Source organism: Anabrus simplex, chromosome 3 (genome assembly GCF_040414725.1).
Source record: "Anabrus simplex isolate iqAnaSimp1 chromosome 3, ASM4041472v1, whole genome shotgun sequence".
In the NCBI taxonomy this organism is placed as follows: Eukaryota; Metazoa; Arthropoda; class Insecta; order Orthoptera; family Tettigoniidae; genus Anabrus; species Anabrus simplex.
The window spans coordinates 413,702,876-413,724,140 of record NC_090267.1 but is presented as its reverse complement, the minus strand read 5'-3'; the positions used below and the strand labels follow the sequence as shown (position 1 = coordinate 413,724,140).

Below are 21,265 nucleotides of genomic sequence, written 5' to 3'. Positions count from 1 at the left end.
ATTAGCTTTACGTCGCATCGACAGAGATAGGTCTTATGGCGACGATGAAATAGGGAAGGCCTAGGAGAGAGAAGGAAGCAGCCGTGGCCTTAATTTATGTACAGCTCCAGCATTTGCCTAGTACTAAAATGGGAAAACCACGGAATACGGTCTTCAGGGTTGCCGACAGTGGGGTTCGAACCCACTATCTCCCGGATGCAAGGTCACAGCTGCGTGCCCCTAACCATATGGCCAACTCGCCCGGTAAACAGTCATTCACAACGCAAACTCTGTCGTGGGTAAATAATCAAAATTCAACGTAAGTATATTTTACTCTCTGCAGTACACGAATATACAAAATAAATATATAAATATATACCATGTTAATGTATTTGAATACTGAAAATGAAGAGTGCATTTTGTTGCCATTACTTAGCACCCTGAACAAAAGTACAAGTACACCGTCCACCGTGAATAGTTTGTAGGCAGTGGTTGTTGATCAATATTTCGTTGGTTTCCCTCGGCTTCAAAAACCTCCTCTAGTCGGTTTGGCATGGATTTAACCATGTTTTCAGTGACTTCGGATCCAATGTTGTTCCTCTCCTGTTGAAGTACCTCCTTCAATTGAGTTTTGCTTAAAATGTTGTGTTTTTCTCCCTTTTACTGAACTTCCCCCCAAGATGTTCGATCGGATTTATGACAGGGAAAAGGGGATGGGTATTTAGAATATAGGGTGTGTTGTAGGAGATCCACAGACGAATTATTTTAGCCATGTGTTTGGGATCATTGTTTTGTTGGAAATAGAACTTGCCTCCTAGCGAGAGGTTGTCTGCACTTTTCTTGAGGTTTTGTTGTAGAAAATCCTTGCAGACAAATTTGTCCATTATCCCATCAATAAAGACAAGTTCACCCACTCCAGAAGCTGCCATGCACCCCCAGATCATAACCCCTCCACCCCCATGTTTCACAGTGGAGTGAATACTGTTCACCGGGCGAGTTGGCCGTGCGGTTAGGGGCGCGCAGCTGTGAGCTTGCGTCCGAGAGATAGCGGGTTCGAATCCCACTGTCGGTAGTCCTGAAGATGGTTTTCCGTGGTTTCCCATTTTCACACCAGGCAAATGCTGGGGCTGTACCTTAATTAAGGCCACGGCCGCATCCTTCCAACTCCTAGTCCTTTCCTATCCCATCGTCGCCATAAGACCTATCTGTGTCAGTGCGACGTAAAGCCAGTAGCAAAAAAAGAATATAGTGCAGTTCCCATTCTGCGTTCTTCTTCCACCGTTCCAAGATGCAACCACCGCCGTTAAAAATGTTGTATTGACTCTCATCGGAAAAATTACCGTTTTTCAAACCTCTGCATCTTTAGATACATACGCCTTTGCAAATCGAAGACGTTTCTTTCGAATAACTTTACTTACATATGGCTTCCTTCTTGATACTCTTGCACGGTGTCCGCTGTTAGGAAATCTTCGGATAGTTCGGTGGTGAACGCCTTCTTTCGTGGAATTCGTGCAATTCAGCAGAAATTTGTATTGTTGTAATCTTACTGTACTGTTTTACCACTCTAGGTTGTTTATAGTTATCTTGTCTCTACTATCCAGTTTGGATGACCACCCTTTTCCCACCCCGTTTTTAACTTATTTATTTTTCTGATAGTTCTTAGTAACAGTACGAACTGAACGACTTCAACTGACAGCGTTTGCAATCTCGTTCTGTTTTTTCTTTTTGCTATGTAAATGCATAATAATTCCCCTTTCTGTAAGAGAGACTTCTTTTCCTTTCCATACCATTGTACTCACCGATGCTTGTGGTGTACAAATATTTTTTGCTAGTGGCTTTACGTCGCACCGACACAGGTAGGTCTTAATGGCGACGAAGGGATAGGAAAGACCAAGGAGCGGGAAGGAAGCGGCCGCGGCCTTAATTAAAGTACAGCCCCAGCATTTGCCTGGCGTGAAACTGGGAAACCATGGAAAACCATTTTCAAGGCTGCCGACAGTGAGGTTCGAACCCACTATCTCCCGGATGTAAGCTCACAGCCGCGCGCCCCTAACCGCACGACCAACTCGCCCGGTGTATAAATATTACCTGCAGTATGTCCGGCTCCATGGCTAAATGGTTAGCGTGCTGGCCTTTGGTCACAGGGGTCTTGGATTCGATTCCCGGCAGGGTCGGGAATTATAACCGTAATTGGTTGATTTCGCTGGCACGGGGGCTGGGTGTATGTGTCATCTTCATCATCATTTCATCCTCATCACGACGCGCAGGTCGCCTGTGGGTGTCAAACCGAAAGACATCTGGCGAGCCGAACTTGTCCTCGGACACTTCCGGCACTAAAAGCCATACGCCATTTCCATTTAACCTGCAGTATGAACTACACTATATGCGGGAACATTCTGCTTCATATTTGAGGCACACAGTATGATGTGCCTATACTTATGTCCCATCACACAGCACCTCTGGCGAACGTATCGACGTACTATTTTGTAATCTGTTCACGAATATATTATCTCAATAAGCAGGATTATGCAGTATAAGACGAACATTGTTTTTCAATATAGTTCTTCTGTGCCTGTACTTTAATCCGTCACTGTACAGTTCGGATGACACAGAGTGTGCAACTAGCGTACTCTACAGTAGTGCCAGATCTAGGAATAACACTTGACGTGAAAATCAACCTTAATATTGCTTATGGTTTCCACCTCTGAGTAAGGGATTGTATTGACACGTATATATGTAACACGAAATTGAAAACATAAAATGATTACATGTAAAATACTATGCACAGTGGCTCATTATAATGACGTTTTCATTCTTTACCATACAAATTATTCCCTATTGTGTGCATATTAGTGAGTACTCGCCTCCCTTTGTTGAAAATTAGTGCATATTATTTTAACATTTGTAAAGCCTCCAATAATAATTACTCGATCACACACTAAGTGAAATCCTATAATTCATTTTTATATAAAGGAGGAAAATAGTATATCCCGAGCAGATATTGATAAAGTAATTACCTTCTGTATGAATTTAAGTAACACGAAGTTCTTGCTCTTACCAGAAAGAACGAGCTTTTGATGAGTCTTCTGAAGTCAGTGAGTTCATAACATGCAAATATTGAATACCAAGTGGTTAAGAGAATATAACATTGTAAGTGGAACCAAACAATATCACGAAACTAAGAGTAACTATTTAGGATAAGTTACCAATTATAGCCCCCAAATTTGTTTTCGCACGTATTTGAAGATATAACCAAGATAAACATTGAACATTAAAATATATGCCGTCTATAAATCACTCTGCCCATGGCTGGTATCAGTTCTATGTAATAACTAACTTGAAATATTATACTCTTTTTGATATACGTACATTTACCTTGATATTTTAGCATGGAAAACAATGCAGTTTGTATGTATGAATGAATGAATGAAATATGATTAATTAGCTATGCTAATAGGGGATTGATCTGCACTTTTCATCCTCATCATCATTATCATCATCATCATCATCATCAGTAGTATTGCCTTGCTCTTGAGATCCGATGCAGAACTGAACAAGCATAACTTCGTTTCAGAAACTTAGAAATTTTTTGACAAGCCGTGACGTTTCAATTAAAGCGCGTCCACACTTGTATCAGATCAGCGTATGTGCATCAGGAATTGATACGCGATCATGATACGGCCGTCTTTTGACAAGGCTGCCCAATCTGTATCACGTATCTGTATCATCTATGTGTATATGTCAGTTTTCCACTCACCGGTCTTGCATCATCAGTTAAGTGTTGGCTCCAATATAGTGACAATGACACACCAGCTAGACCGGCCGCAAAATGAGACGCAGCTCCGTGTGGTGACGCACGGTGACCCACGGTGAGTTTCTGCGAACCACATAACTGATTGCACCCGCGCATGTTACGGCGCAGGGTGACGTGACGCAGTTGCTGCCCGTGGTGACCCTGCGGACCTCAGTTTCTCTTCCGCAGTTTCCTGCAAGACTCACGGTGATTTTGGTTGTTCATATTGTTGCTTAACTATTTTACTGACTCAGAAATTCTTTTTGAAAAATCATATTACAGTAAATGCATTTTTTATCTAAACCACCATAAACTATTTATTGTGTTTTGAGGAAGAAATAATGTGCAATGTAAAGCAACAAAATACCAATTTATTGCAGTTAAATGTTTTATCTATTGATGAATGCAAAAATAATTGTTTTGAATTGAGAAATTCCAAAAGTAAATTCATATTACAAATACAAATTATTTGTAATGGCTAAACTGAGATATACAAATTGAAAACAACTTATTTCCATACACAAAAAATGAGTTTTAGTGAGAAAAGTAAGTAACAAATAATATGACGAAGTTATGACGGGGGGGTATTATTTACAAGTAGCTTTACGTCGCACCGACAAAGATAGGCCATAAATTGCGTATTGAAACTGCGACGATTGTCGCCGTGACTCACTCTGCCGTGAAGAATTCAACGCGAGTCACCCTGCGTCACCGCACGGACCTGCGTCTCATTTTGCGGCCGGCCCTACAGTTGGCTCTTGCCAGCTACATTTTCATACATTACGCATTAAAAAGGAGGTCGAGAAGATCACGAAGAATGTGTATGAAAAGTGTTTTTCGTCAACAGAGGAAGTCATGAAAGTTCAAATTTATTAAGCGTCAGTAAGTGGGTAATATAGAAACTTCACCCGTATGTCACCGTCTGAATTCGAAGACCTGTTAACCTTGATTGGAGTGCATATTACGAAGAACGACGCAACGTTATAAAAAATCGATCCCGGTGCAAGAAAGGTGGGCTATAACTTTGCGCTTCTTGGCAACAGGAGATTCGTACACAAGCTTAAAATACCATGCGCAGTACACGAGGCGATGATACAGAGTGCTGATCGGGGAAACGCTTCGCTCACACTATCCGTATCAGTATCACGTTGCCTTCCCTTTGATGCGACGGCAGAAGACCGACTCTCGGTGGGAACATCCCCGATCCGATCATTGTATCATATTTGAAATACGATCTTGATATAGAACTCTGTTTTCACAAGGAGGATCATGATACAGATTGGTGATCTGATACAAGTGTGGACGCACCATTACACTACAGACATGACTACTCCGATGCTACGTTTTCAGCATCCTACTATACGGCGTTGAGGTATGGACACTAACTGAGACCATGTGCAACAGATTGCAAGCATTTGAAATGTGGTCGTACCGAAGGATGCTGAACAAGGCCGTACCCAGGAATATATTTCGGGGGGGGGGGGGGGGAGGGGCGGTGACTCCTGAAGCAAAAGCCATAGGAACAATAAAATACCCCGTATATGGGGGTGGTAGAATACACGCCCAGTATTCTCCACCTATCATAATCATAAGAGGTGACTAAAAGGGGAACCTAGGGCTCTCACTTTGGGAGCGAGCGGATGGATTGGCAACCACGGTTCCCGTAGCTGAGTCTGGCATTGCTTCCGCTTACTTGTGTTAGGCTCCTCAATTTCATCTTTCCTATCCGACCGCCCTTCCCTTTCCACTTTGGTGTTATTCGTTTTCAAGGCTTGAGAAGTTTATCATTTTCACCCCCTTCATCGACCTTCCCTTTCTTTTGCCGATGCCTTCATTCTTCGAAGACCGAGCTCGATAGCTGCAGTCGCTTAAGTGCGGCCAGTATTCAGTATTCGGGAGATAGTAGGTTCGAACCCCACTGTCGGCAGCCCTGAAGATGGTTTTCCGTGGTTTCCCATTTTCACACCAGGCCTTCCTTCCCACTCCCAGCCCTTCCTTGTCCCATCGTCGCCATAATACCCATTTGTGTCAGTGCGACGTAAAGGTAGGGCATCTTCCACTTTCCTTATAAGTAGTGTTAATATAGGCTGGTTGTCCTGTAATAATCATAATAATAATAATAATAATAATAATAATAATAATAATAATAATAATAATAATAATAATAATAATAATAATAATAATAATAATAATGGCGTACGGCTTCCGCAGTGGCATGGGGTAGGTCTTTCGATATGACACCCTATAATCGACCTGCGCATCTGCGAGGATGGATCCCTAACTAAGATGAATTCTAATACCAAAGACGGCGCAAACACTCAACCCCCGAACCAGAAGAAGTAATCAATGAATGTTAAAATGCCCCACCCGGCCGGGAATCGAACCCAGGGCTCTTTGAATCAAAGGACAGCATGATAACCATTTAACTATGAAGCCTTTCCTCATCCCAAGGTAGTAGAACTCTTTTCAGACACAGACCCACCGGAGACGAGCTACATGTATCATTTTAGCCTCATACCAAGCCTCCTGTTATTCTTAAATCTCTGGCCGTACCGGGAATCGAACCCGGGCCTCTGATGAGCAGCTAGTAGCACTACGGAGGCGATTGTTGAACTGTTGAACATCCTCTTAAAGCAATAACCACCACCATCAGCAAATAAAAACGCAATATTTTTAGTTATGATATAGATTTAATCAACTAAAAATAGTTCGAATACCTTTTTAGTAGCATCTCAACAACTATACGGGTTAAGCATAGTACGCGAACCTTTTCTTGATACCTGAGCTCCCTAGCGCTGAATCGGAACTTGGTATCAAGAAAAGGTTCGCGTACTCTAGAAAGGTAAAGTCACTGCGGTCTATACAAAGAGATCTGTCATTGGTTTAAAAATAATTTAAGAAGACGTTTACAAGTTTGATACACTTGGAAAATTCTTATTGAGGCTCGAAAACATGAAAATATTTATGTACGCCTATGCTCATTAAAAATGATGCCACCCGTGTGGCATATTTAATAGTTTATTCTGGTTTACATATTATAAGTGAATTTAATTAATTTGCAAATTTTCACTCACAGAAATGTTTTTAAACACTTCATAAAATAATTTGTCTATAATTTTCATAATATTTTTAATTTGCAAAGTTACCTATAGTCAAAATATATTTAGTTTATTACTATTAAATTACTTATCTAACTTTCTCATTTGGGTAATGTTGGTGATATAGGGGGTCAGTTCACAAATTTTGAATCATTTATGTACCGGGCGGTACACCTCCACACCGTTTATTTAAAAGTTGCGCCAGTTGAAACTCCTCTTCTGGAGGAAGTCTGAACTTTATCTACGGTCTTAATTTCCAAATTTCTCAGAAGATGTCACTACCTGGAAATTTTTGAGTTTGTGAACTGTGTCATTTTCGACGTACTTTTGTCTTGCTTGTATTAAGAAGTGTGAACTTTCTCTTCTAGAGGACACTACTGAAGATCGACAATAGTGCACCCTAGTGCGGAGTCAAAGAACTATTTTGTTGGAGAAAATTTAATTTCAGGAGTTTGTTCTTTGTTAAATTTCTTTCTGTCATTGTTTAAGTTGGCAATATTTACCCCTTTCTTCCCCTTGTTTTGAATGTATCCAATCACGAATTTTTTCAATTAATTTCTGACCAATCTGGTGTATCTTTCCCCAACTTGAATCTGTTGCGGGGTCCTACCCAATAAAATCTTTGTGGGAGGGTGTTTTCTTTCCCCTAACGCCTAGAACTTTCTGCGAGAGTATTTAAACTGCTGATTTTAGGGTCTCCGGGCCACTTCTGTTCCATCTTTCAGTGTATTAAGTACATAGCAGGAGGCGGGAAGCGCCTCTTTCCTCGGCAGCGGTCAACAATAAGGTAATGGCCGATTAATAAATTCTTTCTTTGCTAGCTCAGCAGTTTAACTTTCGGGGCGGGTTCTAAGCGTTCCCCTATGTAACCTTTTCCTAAAATGTAACTTCTCTTTTCTTCTATTCTCTTGTAAAGCGACATACTGGGATAGAGAGTGCTAACCCTCTCGAGCTCCCACTCACATTGTCTTGAGGTGAACTTATTTTCTCAATCAATTCTTCCGTAATGTAATGTAAATATTTCTTTTTTAAGTCACCTCTGTAGTATGGGATTAGCCCTTGCATCAGTGGCCTAAGAGCCAAAATAGGTCTTAAAGACAAAGTGTATTAGGAGTGCAAATTCGCCTCCTCTCAAATTGTTACCTTAGAGGTCATTTAATTAACCCTTTTTTTTATTTCCTAGACCTCAGTAGATTGGGTATTTTACCCCTGTGTTTAGGTCCGTTGAGGACAACTTGAAGGTTGAGTTTGGTGTGGCCTGGGAGAAGGCTTAAATTTGACAGCGTGTGGCTCTTTTAAAAATCAATTGTGGTATGCCTCGTGGAGGCTTATCGGTGTAATTTGGAGCAAGGGCTCCGAGGTATGAATGGGGTTTTCTGCCCCTCTGTTGAAACTTGTGTTTTGGAGGTAAAACTGGGCTGATTGCCCAAGCATTGTGTTTTCGGGGCTCGAAGCCCAAATTATGTGAATATTGTGACTCCCCTTTGATTTGCTACTTTGTACCTGCCATACTTGTTATTTCTTTGTTTTTGAAAAGAAAATATAACCTTGTTAAATTTTACATTAACTTTGATTCCGTAGTTTGAGACTCATTCACGCCCGCACCTTCTTTCACCTCTACCTACCACCAAAACACGGTAACAAGTGGTAGCAGAGCGTGGTTGAATGGGTCTCAATTTAGCCCCTTTTGACGGCTAAATATTGTTTGTTCCGAACTCTAACTATTTTCCCAGTTGCTGGAATTTTTTGAGTTTTTCAAAATTGGTCTGTCATCATGCCCGGCCCTCGCGATGTTCTCCTTCTTAACTATTTGCGTAAGGAGGAGTTGATCTATGAATTAACTATTAGAAATGTGCAATCTGGAGGCACGGTTGCAATAGACACTAACAAACTTAGAGTCCCCCTTGATTTGCCCATTTCTATCCCCAATTTGGGAGAGAAAGAAATTGACGACTCTCTTTCCACGATCACGGAGAATATTACTGGACTAGCATCGGTCGTTAGTTTTTTTGATGAAAATGATCCGTCTCCAAATCAAATTAAGCGTGTGCAAGGCAGGCTATATCATTTTTCAAATAGAGTTAATGATCTGTTGTCTCTAAAACTGAATGATGTTCAGAGGAAGGAAGCTAGTACGCTCCTGGAAAATATTTCCGAATTATCTAGTAAGGTCACTCAATTGTTAACTGGGGAAGTTCCTCCCAAATCTGATCAACCCACCATAGTAAATGCAGGTAGTGAGGAAGCGCCTCCCAAGGGAGAAGTTAATAGAATAACCGTTGCTGCTCAAACTATCCCTGCCCCATTGGACAACGAGTCTGAACGCCGTGCATCGCTGAGTAACATCCGTTCTGAATTAACTTCCTTGCCATTGAAACCTTTACCTACTATGTCACCCGGGTTTAGTAGCTTGCCTCATCCATTGGCAATGTTGCTCAGAGGTATATCTAAGTTTTCCGTTAATACCACCAGTGACGTAATTTCATTTTTAAGATTTCTAGTGGAATTCCAGGATCATGCCCTTGTTTTTTCTCTTTCTCCATGTCAAATCTTGCAAATTATCTATCCGTATGCTATTGGTATTCTCTCTGATAAAATCGTAAGAGCCATTGCCGAGCAATCATCTATTGAGGATTTCCATGCCCATTTGCTAGCTAACTTCATCCCTGCTAGGGCCAGGTCCTCCCTTATTCAGAAGTACTATTATCGTGTACAGCGCTTGGATGAAAACTTGGCTGATTTCATACAGGACATTAAGTTTTATACTAGGGTGTTTGCCCTTCATTTTCCTGAAGATCAGATTGTACAGGCTATTGTAGAGGGAATTTCACCTCCCTATAGGTCATATTTGTGTTTCGCGGCGTGCCCGCAAACTTTCTCGGAACTTGAAGCATTGGCCGTCTCAGCGGAAGGAGTTAGATACGCCGATTCTTTGCGTGTCGCGAAAGAACCCCCGCCTTCCATTAGTAATACTCGGCCTCCACCTCGCCGATCAGTCACCCCCCGTAAATGTTATGCTTGCGGGTCGCCTGACCATCTGCGCAATAAGTGTCCTCTGATCAAAACTAGTAGGGCAAATAATGGAGCTGGTTCATCACAAGGCTGTTTTAAATGTGGGGCTTTCTCACATATCGCAAAGAATTGTCCCAATTCGAATAGCACCCCCTCCTGCTCAACTTCTGGTGTAACTTCCAACAACAATCAAAAGTGACTAGTGGCTGCGGCTGAGTCAACTAATTCTGCTTCCCAAGGCTCAGCCCCTGGCAAAAAGGTCGAGAATTCAGGGAACGATAAGTCGAATACATCTTTTGAATGCCCCAAAGAGTGCCTTAGGATTGCGGCGGATACCCCCGCACCTGTTCCTTTTCTTAAGATTGAGTTAAATAACGAGCCTATAACAGCTCTCTTAGATTCAGGCAGTGTTTGTTCGATTATTTCGGCTGAATGGTATTCTAAATTGAAAGCTGTTTGTAAACTACCTGACTACGTCTCATCTCCTATTCAATATGTTTCGGCTAATTCATCTCCATTAGAAATTCTAGGTTCCGTACTGGTCAAAATTCGTATTTTTAAATTTACATGGAAAATTAAATTGTTTGTGGCTAAGTACCTGTCTTGCCCCATCATACTGGGAGCGGACTTTATTTCTCACACTGGTCTTGTGCTCGATCTTCAGAGTAAGTCGTGCACATTCAAATTTGCGTCCAATTGTAAAATCCCCTTGTTAAAGTGTAATTCTGTGTCATGTTCATCTATTTCGCCTACCCAGGATGAGATGTTGTTAGACCTTAGACATCTACCTGAGGAGCAGGCTGATAGTATTCGTAAATTATGTCAGTCATTTCCAGAGGTGTTCTCTGATACTCTTGGTGTTACTGACCTTATTGAATACAAAATTGAGGTCACGGATTCGATTCCTGTCCGTTTTCCACCGTATAGGCTATCTCCACCTAAAATGAAGGCTCTGAAAGAAATTATCGATCAGATGTTGAAGGATGGTATTATTAGGCCCTCTAAGTCGGCGTATTCATCGCCTATTTTTCTAGTCCCGAAACCCCAAGGAGGCTTCAGGCCTGTCATTGATTACAGGGCTCTCAATCGGAAGGTGGTGTTGCAATCTGTGCCCCTTCCTGACCTTCATTCTTGCTTTTCATGGTTTCATAAGGCCAAGTTCTTCACTATCTTGGACTTGAATCAGGCCTATAATCAAATTCCCCTTGCCGAAGAGTCTAAACACCTTACAGCGTTTGCCACGGACTGGAATTTATACGAATACAACCGTGTGCCTTTCGGGCTCCCCACGGGGGCAGCTGTGCTCACTAGGCTACTAGATAGGCTCTTCTCCGACATCAAATTCGAGTACTTATATCACTACTTAGATGATGTCGTCGTATTTTCAGAGACCTTTGAAGAACATCTAGATCATTTGCGAGAAGTTCTCGATCGCCTTCGTAAGGCTGGGTTAACTGTTAAGTTGTCCAAGGTTGTCTTTGCTAAGCCCTCTATGTCATTCCTAGGGCATATTGTGTCACCCGATGGTGTAGCAGTCGATCATTCTAGAACACAGGCCATCCGTGATTTTAAACCTCCCAAGGACATTAAAGGTATCGCCAGGTTCATTGGTATGGTGAATTTCTTCAGAAAGTTCATTCCTAACTTTGCTAATAGAGCGGCGCCCTTAAACCTTCTTCGTAGGAAAGGCATCAAATTCGAGTGGGGACCTTCTCAACAAGCCGCTTTTGAAGATCTTAAATTAGCGCTTTGTAATGCCCCTGTCCTTGCTATGCCTGATTTCTCGAAGAAATTCATCGTCCAAACCGACGCGTCGTCGTCAGCAGTAGCTGCAGTCCTTCTTCAAGAGACTGAACTAGGGAGGCGACCTATCGCCTATGCCTCTAGGACCTTGTCGGCTCAAGAAGCCAAGTATTCCATCTATGAGCTCGAAGGTTTGGCAGTCTTATTCGCCTTAGAAAAGTTCCGTCTCTATCTGGAACACGTCAAATTCGACCTGGAGACAGATAATCAAGCATTAAGCTGGGTCTTAGGTAGGCCGCGTCGTACTGGTCGTATAGCCCACTGGGCTATTCGTATTTCCGCCGTCCAGTTTGATGTTAGACATATCAGAGGCACCGAAAATGTTGTTGCTGATGGACTCAGCCGTATGTTTCATAACGACCGGTCGACAGTTCATCACCTCCCGAGTCCATGCTATCTGAGGTTAATGCCATCCTAACAGATGCTCCCATGCTTTTTAGGGATATCGAGAAATACCAACGTGAAGATCCGACGCTGGCTCCGATAATGGAAACCCTTTCTTCTGGGGAACATGTTGTCCCTTATGTTCTGAGGAATGGTGTTTTATGTTGCCCTTCGAGGCATGACAAGATGATGAAAGTTGTCGTTCCAGCTGTTCTGGTACCTATGATCTTCAAGTATTATCATGAGACCCCACTAGGAGGGCATCTGGGTATCTTTAAAACTCGTGAGAAGATTCGTGAAATGTTCATCTGGAAAGGTATGGACGGTGAAATCCGGGAACTTGTAAAAGCTTGTAAATCTTGTTTGCTCAGTAAACCCACCATGTCCACCAAGGTAGGCCTTTTGTCTTCGCATCAAGCGTCGCGCCCCATGGAACGTCTGTATATCGATTATGTAGGACCCTTCCCCCAGTCAAAGGGTAATGCTAACAAGTTCATCTTTGTGTGCGTAGATGGTTTTACCAGATTTTCTTGGTTATTTCCGACTAAGCTGGCTACCGCTCAGTCTACCATTACCTGCTTAAATTCTATTTTTGCTTCTTTTGGTCCGTGTCAATATATTGTATCTGATAATGCTAAGGCTTTTACATCTAATTTATTTCGTAAATTCTGTTTTGACTTATCAATCTCTCATGTAACTACTTCTGCTTATTACCCTCAACCATCTCTGGCTGAAAGGGTTAACCGTAATCTCAGGTCAGCACTTATTGCCTATCATCATGAAGATCATTCCAGGTGGGACACGTCCCTGCATTGGATAGCTTTTGCTTTGAATTCGGCGGTTCATGAATCTCACAAGTTTACTCCAGCTTCTTTGATGTTCAAGTTTGTTCCCAACTCGCCGCTCTCTAACCTCTGGTCTCTGAATGACATTCTACCCGAGACAATAGATCCGGATAACATTAAAGATCTTTGGAAGAAGGCTAAAACCAATCTTAAAGTGTCTCATGAAAAGGTTAGGGAAAGGTATGATCGTGGACGGAGACCCACCCCTTTGAAGGTAGGTGACCAGGTTATGGTCAAAAATTTTGTTCCCGCGGGCAAGCTTGCCCCCAGATTTCATGGGCCATGCATCATTCTCGATTTTCTCACACCGGTTACATTGTTAGTAAGCAATCCAGCCACCGAGAGGATATTTAGGGTTCACCTGTCACAGGTGAAACCGGTGTAAATTTTCTGTCAATTTGCTTCATATAATTGATAGGAATATGATGGATATATTTTTTTTTGAGTTCCACGCTTAAGGCATTCTGCTCCTTCTATAATATTTTGTTTTATATGTAAGAATTTCTTGTAAACCTCCCCCGATCCGTTAAACTGCCATCCTGTTCTTGCCACGGCCATTACCACTCTCCCGTCTCCTGCTCCTCCTTACACTGTGGCTTCATAAGATTAAATGCCATGGATATCTACACGCCGCTGGCCCCTCAACCTCTCCATAATGCCTGTGCCTTCAAAAAGACGATGGTCCAACACAATTCTGCCGCCTAGCTTTAATGTTTCAGTGCCCCCGCAGCCGCGCAGCGCCGTGCAGCAACTGGGGAGGGGGATGGGCCCCCTCCTCTCCAGCGAGGACGACATGTGCACGGCGAGCCGGAGCTCTCCTCCCGGCCAAGGCTGATGTGCGGCGCACGACCTGCTACTGGCCCGCAGCCTGTATATGTTCACCGCGGGCGCGGCGTGTTTCAACACTCTGCTCCCCTCATAGTGCGGGCGAGCGGTATCTCAGGGTACTTAAGGGGTCCGAGCGGCCTCCTTTTGGACGCAAGCTGCAACGGCCGGTCCGGCCATCCAACTTCATCAACATCAACTACATGGACAGTTACTATAAGAGATAACTACATTTGGGAATTCAACAGCAATATCTGATGGACATTGCAAATTTTTCCTTCACTTTTAAGTAGTAAAAGCTTATCTTCAGATATTCAACTTCTATAAACCTAAAGACTTCACTTCACCTCCGACAACAAAATTTTGGAACCGAATTAAGAAATTTCTCAAATACTGCTGCAAGTTATCTTAATATCAACATCAAAACTTGGAACTTATTTTCAAACAAAAGTTTATGTTCTTCTGTGTTACCCCGTGGAGGAACTTTTGGGGGGGGAGGTCTGTACCGGGCGGTACACCTCCACACCGTTTATTTAAAAGTTGCGCCTGTTGAAACTCCTCTTCTGGTGGAAGTCTGAACTACGGTCTTAATTTCCAAATTTCTCAGAAGATGTCACTACCTGGAAATTTTTGAGTTTGTGAACTGTGTCATTTTCGACGTACTTTTGTCTTGCTTGTATTAAGAAGTGTGAACTTTCTCTTCTAGAGGACACTACTGAAGATCAACAATAGTGCACCCTAGTGCGGAGTCAAAGAACTATTTTGTTGGAGAAAATTTAATTTCAGGAGTTTGTTCTTTGTTAAATTTCTTTCTGTCATTGTTTAAGTTGGCAATATTTACCCCTTTCTTCCCCTTGTTTTGAATGTATCCAATCACGAATTTTTTCAATTAATTTCTGACCAATCTGGTGTATCTTTCCCCAACTTGAATCTGTTGCGGGGTCCTACCCAATAAAATCTTTGTGGGAGGGTGTTTTCATTCCCCTAACGCCTAGAACGTTCTGCGAGAGTATTTAAACTGCTGATTTTAGGGTCTCCGGGCCACTTCTGTTCCATCTTTCAGTGTATTAAGTACATAGCAGGAGGCGGGAAGCGCCTCTTTCCTCGGCAGCGGTCAACAATAAGGTAATGGCCGATTAATAAATTCTTTCTTTGCTAGCTCAGCAGTTTAACTTTCGGGGCGGGTTCTAAGCGTTCCCCTATGTAACCTTTTCCTAAAATGTAACTTCTCTTTTCTTCTATTCTCTTGTAAAGCGACATACTGGGATAGAGAGTGCTAACCCTCTCGAGCTCCCACTCACATTGTCTTGAGGTGAACTTATTTTCTCAATCAATTCTTCCGTAATGTAATGTAAATATTTCTTTTTTAAGTCACCTCTGTAGTATGGGATTAGCCCTTGCATCAGTGGCCTAAGAGCCAAAATAGGTCTTAAAGACAAAGTGTATTAGGAGTGCAAATTCGCCTCCTCTCAAATTGTTACCTTAGAGGTCATTTAATTAACCCTTTTTTTTTATTTCCTAGACCTCAGTAGATTGGGTATTTTACCCCTGTGTTTAGGTCCGTTGAGGACAACTTGAAGGTTGAGTTTGGTGTGGCCTGGGAGAAGGCTTAAATTTGAGAGCGTGTGGCTCTTTTAAAAATCAATTGTGGTATGCCTCGTGGAGGCTTATCGGTGTAATTTGGAGCAAGGGCTCCGAGGTATGAATGGGGTTTTCTGCCCCTCTGTTGAAACTTGTGTTTTGGAGGTAAAACTGGGCTGATTGCCCAAGCATTGTGTTTTCGGGGCTCGAAGCCCAAATTATGTGAATATTGTGACTCCCCTTTGATTTGCTACTTTGTACCTGCCATACTTGTTATTTCTTTGTTTTTGAAAAGAAAATATAACCTTGTTAAATTTTACATTAACTTTGATTCCGTAGTTTGAGACTCATTCACGCCCGCACCTTCTTTCACCTCTACCTACCACCAAAACACGGTAACAATTTATATTATCATTTTCACTTCATTCTTGAATTCTCTGACTTGAATTACTTTTTTTCAAAAAATGTGTAGGGGAGAACACCTTTTTCCATAAGTGTCAAATGTTGTCTTTTGGTATAATGTTGTAAGCAATTATTTTTCATACTAATTTTGAGATTTTTGTAGGCAAATATATTCACTAATATGTACTTTTTAAATGGGAAAGATTATACTTTATGTTCGTATAGTAGAAAGTTCGGTAAGAAATGGTTAATATATCATCAATCGTGTACATAAATAATAACAAATATTACTATGCAGCAAATTTAACTATTTCATGACGTCTGCTTACATATATATATATGTTGTTGCATAACATCAGATGAATAAAATCAATTCATCTTCGCACTCAAATAAACTAAAAAACTCCACGCACATAAATATAAATTATAATAAATTTTGTTATATCAATGTATATAGTCTGTAACATGTTTCCATAAAACTTGAAGGTGTGTTGTAATGTTAGAATAAGTAATTCGCGAGATCACGAGAACAATTAACAAGTGAATTGGCAGTCAGAACGATACGATGGTGAGACTTGTGATGTCCGGATACGATTTCAAACTAACAAACTTCTCTCCATTTTCCACTTATTTACAGCAAAGGAGGGAAAGAATTTGAAAGAAAATAAAACTAAAAATATGTATGCCAGGAAAAAGGTGCACCACATCTGTTATATTTTCTTCAGGCTAGAGGTTTCCTTTGCAAACATTTTATTCTCCTGCTTATGAGTTGGGGATTGGCTTTTTGTTAATCGACTGACACAAATAAGGGATTTTATTTTGCTAGTTGCTTTACGTCGCACCGACACAGATAGGTTTTTGGCGACGATGGGACAGGAAAGGGTTAGGAGTGGGAAGGAAGCGGCCGTGGCCTTAATTAAGGTACATCCCCAGCATTTGCCTGGTGTGAAAATGGGAAACCACGGAAAACCATCTTCAGGGCTGCTGACAGTGGGGTTCGAACCCACTATCTCCCGGATGCGAGCTCACAGCTGCGCGCCCCTAACCGCACGGCCGACTCGCCCGGTCAAGAATAACTTGGTCTGGAGTGTAAATAATTGAGTGATAGTGCAATTTTGTTACAAAAGCAATAAAAACAAGCAAATCTCGCCAAAATGAAAATATTCATTTATTTTTTCAGTAAATTTGTTAACTATATTTATAGAGGAAGATTTAAAGAAGTCACAGTTTTATAGGTCTAATTCAATTGTTTTATTTTCCAAACTCTCGATTTCATAATAGTTTTAATTTAATGGATAGAATTTTCGAAAGCATGTATGTATTGTTAAAATTTGAAACTCATACCTTCGGAAGGGGGGGGAGGTTGAACCCCCTAACTCCCCGTCTGGGTGTGGCCTTGATGCTGAAGATACTTTGGACATCTAAAATGACCAATATAGAATTTTTGTACCGTATGATCAAATAACCAGAAATTCTCACTACCATCAAGAGAACGAAGCTAGAATACTTTGCTCATGTGAAGCGGAACAGTAAAAAATACACCTTCTGCAAGTAATACTCCAAGGGAAAATTAATGGTAAACGTGGTCCAGGGCGAAGTAGAGCATCGTGGCTTAGCAACTTGAGCCAGTGGATTGGAATTCTAAGCATGGTGGTGTTGGTGATTGTTGTTTTAAGAGGAAGTACAAATGGGCAGCCATCCTCTATTAATACTAATCGGAGGAGAAATTGGAAGAGATCAGACACGTCGAAGAAATCGAAAATTAACTAGTCTATAACATTATATAATAACAACAAACTAGGCGTACAGCACAATCTTATTTACCAAATTGTAGATCTTTTTTTTTTTTGCTAGGGGCTTTACGTCGCACCGACACAGATAGGTCTTATGGCGACGATGGGATAGGAAAGGCCTAGGAGTTGGAAGGAAGCGGCCGTGGCCTTAATTAAGGTACAGCCCCAGCATTTGCCTGGTGTGAAAATGGGAAACCACGGAAAAATTGTAGATCTAACCATCGACATATTCTTTGCTTTCGAATGAACACATTGTCAAATCTATATCTATTAAAATTTCGATTCCTGTACTCATCACTAACAAGAGATCTAAGCTTTGCCTGGTGTTTAGTGATCCGAAGTTCAGTTTATATAAGTTTTAACTGAGAAAACCTGAAATTCTCGACCCTACTATCCGTTTCGAAGTCTCAAGTAGGTCTACTTGACCAGTGGAGGTCGACAAGTAGAAATGTATGAATCTACAGTACCATAGTTTTTGGGCAATTACCATCAGAATCGCATGTAAAGCTGTGTTATTTTTTGCTGTTTGTTATGCGCCGGACCGACACAGACAGATCTTACGGCGACGATGGGATAGGACAGGGCTAGGACTGTGAAGGAAGTGGCCGTAGCCTTAACTGAGGTACAGCACCAGTATTTGCCTGGTGTAAAAATGGGAAACCACGGAAAACCATCTTCGAGTCTGCTGACAGTGGGAATCGAACACACTATCTCCCGAATGCAAGCTGACAGCTACGTAACCCAAACCCCGCATCCACTCGCTTGGTAGGGCAGATGTTCATATAAAGTAGAGTTTTCGTCACATATTACGATACACCTTGTATATTGTTGATGATGATTGTTGTTGAACCATCTTTTTTTAATTACAGAAAACTCGATTATTCGCACGGATAACTGAAAACACGGGTAATGAAATTGTGTGCATTTTAATGCACTAGACTTTTAATTATACAGAAGATACAATACTGTGTGAAAATACAATCATGTCAAACAATTAACACATTCAATAACCACTTTTGTTAGTAGGCTAATATCAAAATTACTCTGTAATTGTTGGTAAAACGCTTGAAGTACAAAAATATACTTAAACGTCAGTTTTTGTCGTTTGGCGAAAATGAATCAGTAATGTCCTTTTGCTTTCGAGATTCATCTACTATCCGCGACACGTTTAGTGACACTTCGGCTCCCTACTGTAGTGCTGAATCGGTAGACCTTGGGCTCTCGGTTATCTTCGAGATACGGATGTACAGACGTAGAAGACTGCTGTGATACAGAAAAAAGAAAATAAACAGTTGTTGTTCCCCCTCATTAAGTTGATTGAACGATCTGCCGCATTTCCGGACAAATTTGTTTCCACAGTTACGAGATTTAAAACATTTCCTGCCTCTCCACACCTCCCACCCCCATCCCCTAGTAAAAAGAGCTAGGCCACTCTAACTCTTTCATTATTGTTGATATTATTACGGATAATAAAGAAAAATGTCACCACGAGACATGTGTGCGAGCGCAACGCAATTGTGGGCTTTAGGTGGCAAAGGTTTATTTCACTTTGTAGCCATGACTGCTATCGCAAAACACCAACAAGGAACTGAGATACAATACATTGTTTGGTGTTTAGTTCTCGAACAAAGCATGCCACCAGCAGCACACTTGCAGTCGAGAGGGCGCTCGAATTTCAAGCGAGCAGTTCACACGTATTCAAAATGCCGTGAGAAAAATGAAGAAAATAAAATAAAAATAATAATACAATAAACCTCGGGGATGCATGGATAACTTGCAAACCGAATAGTCCGCACCCGGATAATCGGGAGTTTGCTGCTTTCCTTGGGAGTTAAGTTATCTTACCTCCTGTAGACAAAATAAAGGCCCACTTACTTCCCTAAGCACGTCATCATAATAGCATATTTTGTGGGAGAGGAAAAAAACATTTTTTTTCAGTCAGTAGTCATGAGGCGGTCATAAAGTTCATCTGTATACATGAGGAACGAGAACCAAAATTCTTGAATGATCCAATATTGTTGTTTATTTTTCCAGGTGGCGTGGAGCGAGAAGTTCGTATTCAATGTGCACGCCCGCAGTATCTTCCCTTGCGACCCTCACTCTGGGGTGGCTGTACTGTTCCAGTACCCTGCTTGCATCTTGGAGACAGGGGATAGGGTTCGTCTGTTCGCTCGTCTTAGGGCAGACGTCGCCTCGCTCGTGCCCCCTACGTCTCTGCACTATAAGGCCGAGCAGAGAGTCACCCGTGGACAACATAGCCTTTACTTCGATTGTGACCTCTTCTCTGAACGCTACGTCGAGTACTGCTTCGTCTACGTGAGTCAGGCGATCACAGGAGCCGTATCTGATGTTAGAGTTGACTGCGTGCCGACCCTGCCTGTCAGAGGTAAGACATTCAATATTAAAATTAATTTCTGAACTCTAATCGTCTGAGTTGTTATGTTGTTTGAACTTAAGGACCGATTTTTTCACCCTCAACACAGCATGGAGAACTTAAGAGAAATTCTAAGAAGCTACATCTCTCTAAGGGTCCAAGAGAAATCCACAGTTCTAGCCCTTCACGCAAGCAACTCAATGTTGAAAACATCGTAGCGATATGAGCTACGAATTTTAAGTAAATAAAATATAATAAAGTATGAGAATAAATTATTTATTTGTTCCCAAAAATTACAATCATTTTCTTAACCATCATTATCCGGTCGATTACATTAGCAGTTTGCCTTTTTCTGTCACTGTGAGTCAATGCAGAGTTTTACTTAAGACCTTATAACTACATTCTGTGTGAACATTTTTCAAAAAAAAGCCTGAGGCTATTGAACCAAGGAGCACATTACAGAAAGAGTAGTGTAAATAGGTTAATTATGGGTAAGTGCGGCAAGTTAATTGGGCTAGGATTTGAATCAAAAATAAAAGGAGTAAAGAAACGAGCTATTTTAGGCTGTTTTTTCCGGGAGTGCATTTAGGCCGGAAGTGATTTCCGATTTCTTTTTTTTTTTTTTTTTTGGTTTGATAGATATATCCAAGACTCACAATTTGAAACCTTTCCGGGCCCTTTAGCCCTTCAACTTTTGGCACAGTTGAGGAAATTGCTTAATTTTAGGTTTTTCCATAGTATGGGGACTCATACTTTGTCTGCTAAAAATGTTTCCGATATTTAAAAAAAATGTAAATTCTTCCCCTTTGCGAAAATCTAATGATCATGAAAATGTATTTCAATAAAGGAAACTCAGATATTGATAACGAACGAACGATTTATTTGCATCATTTCACAGAGATGGGTAGTGCGGAGGTTCTTTTTTAATACAAATCTACAGCCCGTGCACCTCTCAAGGTCACTGTTACTAAGTAAAACATTAACGGCTGCTGACTTCAGATGACCACCAGCCATAAGACATAGCCTAAACAGGAGCTGTGGATTTACATATTAGTTCTACAGCGTGTACCTTACCCCCTGTGTATGGGGGTGGTAGAATAACACCCTGCCTGTCGTAAGAGGCGACTAAAAGGGATCCCAGGGGCTCTGAACTTTGGAGAGTGGGTTGGATACCACGGGGCCCTTAGCTGAGTCCTGCCATTGCTTCCACTTACTTTTACCAGGCTCTTCACTTTCATCTACCCTATCCGACCTTCTCTGGTCAACTCTTGTTCATTTCCGACCCCGATGCTATTAGGTTTCCAAGGGCTAGGGAGTCTTTCATTTTCACGCCCTTCGTGGCCCTTGTCTTTCTTTGGCCGGTACCATCCTTTTTC

At 41.6% G+C, this 21,265-nt stretch overlaps 1 protein-coding gene across 1 annotated transcript in view; it reads left to right on the top strand.

Moving 5' to 3' along the window:
- The window catches only part of gogo (golden goal), a 325,542-nt gene that overhangs the window by 77,015 nt on the left and 227,262 nt on the right, over positions 1-21,265 (top strand). Inside the window, exon 6 of the mRNA XM_068226859.1 lies at positions 19,550-19,901. Within this exon, the coding sequence (XP_068082960.1) occupies positions 19,550-19,901 (352 nt within the window). The remainder of the gene's footprint in view (positions 1-19,549; positions 19,902-21,265) is intronic.